The 7,077-nt window shown below is 39.8% G+C and overlaps 1 protein-coding gene across 2 annotated transcripts in view; it reads right to left on the bottom strand.

Annotated features, from left to right (window-relative positions):
- Window positions 1–234: 234 nt before the first annotated feature.
- The window catches only part of KLHL13 (kelch like family member 13), a 35,321-nt gene continuing 28,478 nt past the window's right edge, over window positions 235–7,077 (bottom strand). For both annotated transcript variants that reach the window (XM_085060530.1, XM_085060529.1), the window contains one exon: window positions 235–6,719. In XM_085060530.1, coding sequence (XP_084916656.1) covers window positions 6,232–6,719 — 488 coding nt within the window. In that variant the 3' untranslated portion in view covers window positions 235–6,231. The remainder of the gene's footprint in view (window positions 6,720–7,077) is intronic.

Raw genomic sequence — 7,077 nt, 5'->3', positions numbered from 1 at the left:
AGGCCAAAACAAACTGCGTTTAATGTATGAAACAGGGCAGGCCTGTTCTTCAAACCAACCTTTCTCCAGAAATGTTTAAGAAAACAGATTACCCCTCTTTATGCCAACTAATGATGCAGCACCCATCAGTTTTTATGAGTCTGTAATGGTATTTATTGACAGCTGTCAAACACTTGAGTAAAAATATGGAAAGATACACTGGCAGGCACTGAGTAAGAAACATGGGGAGGGGACTCAGGTGATCAGTGGTGTGTTTATTTCGGTGCATAAAACATGTAAGGAAAATTATTTCCACATTTCTAAGAAAAGGTTACAAGCAATGAAAAACAAATGGAAAAGAAACCAAGCAATTTTTTTTTACAGTAATGTTGAACAAGGGAGGTAAAGGCAAAGTTGTTAATTCAACAGAAGCCAAGTCTTTTGCAACAATCTTTGTTATAAGGAACACAGGTTAAAACAGACTAATTTTTCCCTTATTAATACTGTTCTGTGACACAATGTTTGAAATCTGAAATGTTCCTACAGGTCTTTTTCCTGCAGTGTTGTGCAGACAGATGAGAGTAAACAAGCTTGCTCTCTACTGAGAGCTGGAAAGTGTGACCAAACCCTGACCTTCCCTCCCACCATCTCCATCTGAGCACAGAAGAAAGAGCAGAATCAAAGGCCAACTAAAAGTGTGGTTACCCAAAGAGTTCCTGTGTCTGTCCCCTCCCAGAGCACTCAGCAGCTCAAGTGCACAACTGTCCTTGAAAAGAGGACAAGAACACTCTGGTGGTTTTAGATGCCCAGGTTACATCTTCAGCCTGAGAGATTTGCCTCCTGCACAGATTTTAGCTGGATTTGGGAACATCTTGCAAAGCAGTGAGGGGTTGGTGGGGAATTAAATGTCAAAGTCATGGCCTTCATTCCATAGCTCCACATAGTCTTTAGCTCCACAGGTACTTCAGATGTAAGAATCCAAGCTCAGGTTTATTTTGGAACTCCATCAACAGGCAGCAGGGAAGACAGGAGGTGCTCTTACATGAGGAAACAGATGCCAGACAGCACAGAATGCTGTGGTCTGAGGGGGAACACAGCAAGCAGGTACGAACAACTGAGCTTAGACTCACTTAAGCCAACTATAAGTTATTAAAAAAAAAATTAAAAAAAAAATCACTCCCTAACAGTCTGTAAGAGCTCAAGTCCAAACTAACCTCTAAACCATGAAAAAAAAATTCTAAAAAAAATACACCTTTCTGTTCCAGTCCCAAACATTTTTATCTGAGATCTTTTCACATTGCAAACCAATTTCTTCTAAACGCTTAGGAAACAGAGCTCCAAATAGAAACTATTTAATAACTGTGTGGATAGCCTGACAGCATGAAGCTCTGAAAGAGCCACCTGAACTTTTCATTCCCACTACAGACTGAGAGGCATTACTCATTTCATCAACAAAAAGTTAAAAACTCAAACAGCAGCAATAAATACTCCCAAAGATGGGGGAGAAAAACAGCACTTGAGCCAAAATAATACATATAGTAGGAGATCATCCCCTCAGGAATGTCAACCACTCATGGCTCCTGCTGTAGCACCACTCCCAGCTCACCTGGGCTACATCATCTATACAAATCACCAGGTCATTAAAGAACTCTGCAGGACTCCTGTGCCTCACTGATGGTGGAATTCCTGAAAAAACTAGCCACATTGTTTTAGTCAGGTATGTTGTGAAACACATCCCACCACGTTTTCCCCAGAGAGGGTAATCAGCAGGTCCAACAGAGCTGGACATCAAAATATGGAGCCTACAGACTGAGAACAGTTCACTTAATGACCTGTAAAGGACTGGCAACAAGAACATGTGAACTGGTGACAGGCAGGAAAGCCATCCTGATTTCTGAGCTTGCTCTCAAACTGCAGTCACCTTTTCACAGCTGAATGGGTCCTGCAATATTCCCAGGACCAAAAACATTATCAATTAAGCAAAGTATAACTCTGCCCTTTAAGACTTTTCTTTCTGACCACGTTTGCACACAAAGAATCATTATTCACATTTAGACTAAAATACAAAAGAAAAAATACCCGATAAGCTACATATGGTGTGCAAGTAATGAACACTTTCACAGAGCATGGAAAGCATAAAGTGCCACATGAGAGCTTGGCTCCCCCTCCAGATCTCTGGGTAATTGCTACACACAGCCCTCCACACCATGTAGGGTGCAAGCCAGGAGGGAAAGGGGACACACATTACTCCTGAAACATGCACACACCTTTGACTAGGTTAAAACTGCTTATATATTTCCAAGTATGCACAAGCTGAATTATGAATACATTTATCAACAGTGGGCTATTTTCTCCCTTGATGTAAGGACAGAACCACTAGAAAAGCTTTAGCTTTATCTGCTCTGATCAGGAGCAGAGGAAGTAACAGAAATGTCAACTACAAAACCAAAGGATTAAAAAAAAAAACAGTGACCAGCAGAGTCAGACACCAGTGTAAGGGTGAGGTAATCACCAGCTGGATGGCAAATTAAGAAGGAACAATTCTGGTAGGGAGAATGAACTTTGCAAAGAAAAGTGCTATGATCTTTACTGATCAGATCATGCCCAACCCTTTGGTTACAAACTTCTCCAGACATTTGTACTGCACTTGTTGCTGTGATATCAAATTATTTTTTGATGCCCAACCAGCCCATCAAATTAACACTGTAAGCCTTTAGGAAGAATTTTATTTATCTGCATGCAAACTGCCCTAGTCCATGATTTCCATTATTCCATTAAACCAGAGACTTCTGCTTTGAGCTTCTGACTATTACTAAAATGCTACTAAAATGCTACTAAAATGCTTAAAGATCCCACACCTCAGAAACATAATGGGCAATTTTAAAATAGCATTGTTTATAAGAAAACAACTCACTTTTATCCTGAGAACAGGTGAAGTGATTTTTCCACACAAGGGGACTCTAGAGCCACAGCCAGGCTGTCAGACAGCCACATTCTGCTGCACTAGTGCTCACCCCTTCAGCACAACTCCATCATTCCAAGAAGCCCCAAGACAGGCTGGGTCCTGAGAGGAACTGTTCTCCCTGGATCAGGCTCTTGGACTTCACAACTTTCTAAGGGGAGGGGAACCACAGAAAAATGGATATCTTCAGATGATCAACTCTGATGTGAACAGGGCAAAGAGACTTCACATAACCTGGGTTTTCCCAGGTCTTCCTCCCCATTGTTTTTGTCCTACCTCAAAGCACAGAACAAGGGAAATGTCATCTCCAATGTCTGGAGCCAGTGCTGGGTTTTGCAGGGATAGCACATGGGCCTTTGGGCAAGTAGTATATGGAAGTGAGCACTTTTGGCTTTTGCTGCTAATTGGGCACCAAAAAAAGCAAAATCTGAATGAATTTTGCAGTGTGTGTCTGCATCACTGCAAGAGGGCAGACAGCTCCTGTGGCTCTCCCAGCTGGCACACCATGTAGTCTTAATTTCATTCAAGTCAAATATCTACTAATTGCTTTTTATCCAGATGCTTTTCTCATTTAGGTACTACAACTGCAAAATGAAAGAATTCAAGATTTATGGAAAGAGGCAGACTGACTGGAAATGGAGATGGGATATCTGCTGTATCCATATGCACACCTACAGCTGTGCATTGAGAGATGGAAAGGGATTCTTACGCTATGGTTAAGAAAGATGTAATGAGCATCAAATCATTTTATACTACATTACAGAAGAAACCAGTTTGCAGTTTTGGGCAAGTCTTTGATGTTTGCTCTTCAATCCTAGTGAGTAAATGGGAACTAATGTCATTATAAACACTTTAATCCAGAGGAGATTAAAAAATAAACAAAAACAAACCAAACAAAAAAACCCCCAAAAGATTAATTTGATTGAAGCACTACATTTAATCCACTGATGACAAAATGTTGTTCAAAAATAATTCTTCCACTTTACATATAGCAGATAGTGAGTCACTTAAAAAAACCCAAACTCTACATTGTGGCCATAAACCAGCTCCTAGCTATCCAAGGCTCAGACACAAAACTGATATCCTGACTTCAAACCATCTCAGAATGGTCAGAACCCACATTAAACTTATTCCAAACAGAGAATACCAGTGAAGATACCCACTTTTAAACAGTGTCTCCCTCATCCCCAGCATAAAAACAGAAGGATATATTTACATTATCCAAAAGGAATTGCAACTCCTTCAAATACTTTTCAGTTTAATTAACAAAAGAGAAACTGAATATGGGGATTTAAACTCAAGCAGGGTCTAAAATCTGGTCTCTGAGCTGGAAAAAAAATATTAGTAGCATGTGACACTTAAACAACTGACACATCCTTAAATGACAGAGCAACATTTTCCTATCCAGAGCTTTGCACAGCATTAGAAGGGTATTCTTAGGGTGATCAGACAATTCATCTTCACTGGCCAGTTTCCAGGAGTATCCACTGGTGCCACTATTCCACCTGCAAAAACCTTGCACAGCCACACAGAATTAAGACTTCAGTTTTTCAAAGAGGAAGAATTGCTTTTGATTTTAACCAAAACAGTTATGAAACCTAAAGCTTATACGTGGATTTTGGTAGTGACCATTACTGGTAAACTGCATAAAGAATAAATATCAGTACTTCCAAATCTGACAGCACAGTAATGCTGCTGCTTGATGCATCAAGCAGGGACAAAACACAAATAGCCAACTCCCAACAAAAGTCTATTACGCTTTACTTGGTTATTGTTAATAGGTAACACAATAAGCTGGTTTAAACAGTTTTCCCCAGAGGATACCCCTGTGACTGTGTTCATTAGCAAAATGACTTTTAACATGATGGGAAGTTCAGAACATGCACAATGGCATAATCAGAGCTGCAGTTTGTCAGCAGTGCACTGTATTTTGGAGCAGATAAAGATTCCTGTGAATCTGCACAGCTGCACACATAAGCAGTTCTCCAAGGAAAAAACATTAAGACTGTTTTTTCGTCAGTCCCTAACAATAAAATGAACACATCAGACCAAAATAGTTTCTTAAAAGTAGGTCAAAAATACCCATTCATGATCACTTCTGCATTGGTTTCCTAGCAAATTCATCTACCCACACGGATATACGTAATGCGTATCCTGGAGACAGTGAGGCAGAGGAAGAAAACCAAATACATTAATGAGGTAGCTTAGACTGGGTAACTGCAGTTAAAAGTTTTATTGAACAAAAGAAGGTAAAACGTGGTAGTCCAAGTTCACTGAGCAAAAGCAGCTCTCTCACTGAAGCTGCACTTTGTGCTAAATAACCTTATTAACTGAGACTATACAGAGGACACATTATGCAAGTTATCTCAACAGCAAAGGAGAAAAGGTAGATTAAATTTGATCTGATGGAACCATTTGGTCAAATTCAGTGGCTTAAGTTACTGTTTCTAGCCCTTAACTGCCTATATTCAGTACAGCCATACAACAGAATACACAACTGCACTGAATTCCCGTTTGTTAATAGTGTGTGCTCCCATGCAAGCGGAAGCCAATTCCTGAAAAAAAAAACAAATTAAAAAATGCAAACGTGTTTAAAATGTTTTGTTTGAAGCATCATTCAACTGACTCAGGAAAAAACACTTGATATATGTTATAAAAAACTCCCGGCCTCTACAAGGTCCACTCATGTACAGTGCTAATGTTTTAAAATTATTTCATTTCTCCCCTCTGCCTAAGAAACTTCATATGCTCTGAAAGCACCCACAAAGTCAGGTGGGTAAACAGATATGTCAAAAATACTCTGTGAAAAGAGGGAGGTAGCTCAGGCCCCTTGGTTACCTTCAGACACAGTTCACATTGATGTGGTCTACCTACCCTTGTAATCTGCAGTCAAAACTGAAAGGAAAAAGGATTTCAACATAAAATTTAGTGACGTGTTCAATACAAAGTCTTCAAATTTGACTCACTGGGTTCCCAAATGTAAGCTATAAGGTACCTCACACCCAACGCACAACATTAATAACGTACCTAGTTCATACATTTTATAGACAATATCCTCTCATTTGTTAAACATTTGGCTCGGGCGAGTACATCTTTTTTTTGTTAACCACTTGACAGACATTCTAGGCCAAACAAACAGCACAAATAATGTCAAAGTCTTTTTTTTTTTTTTTCCAGTAATTTTATGAAATGCTGTAGGCTAAGCCTAACAGAAACTACTGAAGAAAAATGACAGACCCCATGATGCAGTGCAGAGGTGTTACTACAACATCATAAGTCAAGGGATGGTTCTAAGGTGCTGAAAGAGGAGACTCTCTAGACGGTGACCCTGTGTTGTCCTCCGGAGGGAAAACAGTGAGAGTGCAGGCTCGAATGCCACCAAGGGATTCTGGAAGGTCAAACACTTTATGCCACTCATCTTTTTCTGGATCATACTTCTGAACTATTTCCACCATACACCGGTTATTCCAAGAATATCCTCCAACAACATAGATTTTATTTTCAAAGACAGCAACCCCAACATCACTTTGACCACGTAACATGGCAGCAATTGGAGTCCACTGGTCTAGAGTTGGCGAGTAATATTCACAGCTTAGAACATCATCATAATCACTTGTTCCTCTAAAGTGATTTCCACCAATAACATACAGCTTGTCTCCTACAGTACACATGCAATGCAGACCTCTGACTGTCGTCATGGGAGCTTTCTGAGTCCATTTGTCTGTGTCAGGGTCAAAGCACATGAGTTCCTTTTGGAAAGTATCGTGGGTAATTCCCCCTGGAGAAACAAAATACATGTTAGAGCACTGCTCACCCTAAGAAACATTAAATAATGAAAAAATACCTTTTACTGAAAGAATTCCAGCTTCCTTAAAACTTCTTCACTCTAGCTTAGATTACTGTCACAGGAGTACTGCATTTCAAATGACATTTGTTTCTTTAAATGGGAATATGGACAGAAGCCACGTCTCACACAGCACCTCATTACACAATTGATACTGGCAGATTAAAAGAAGATTAAAAGCACCTATGCTTTTGTTTTGCAAATTATTTCTTTGCTTACATTCATTCAGGTTGCTTGTTTTGTTTCTCACCATCAAGAATCCATTTCCCTTTCAAATTTTGATACTATGCCA

The sequence above is a fragment of the Lichenostomus cassidix genome, chromosome 4A (assembly GCF_008360975.1).
Source record: "Lichenostomus cassidix isolate B80296 chromosome 4A, HeHo_3.0, whole genome shotgun sequence".
NCBI classification, from domain to species: Eukaryota; Metazoa; Chordata; class Aves; order Passeriformes; family Meliphagidae; genus Lichenostomus; species Lichenostomus cassidix.
The sequence above is the reverse complement of the archived record's forward strand: the minus strand, read 5'-3'. Positions and strand labels throughout refer to the sequence as shown.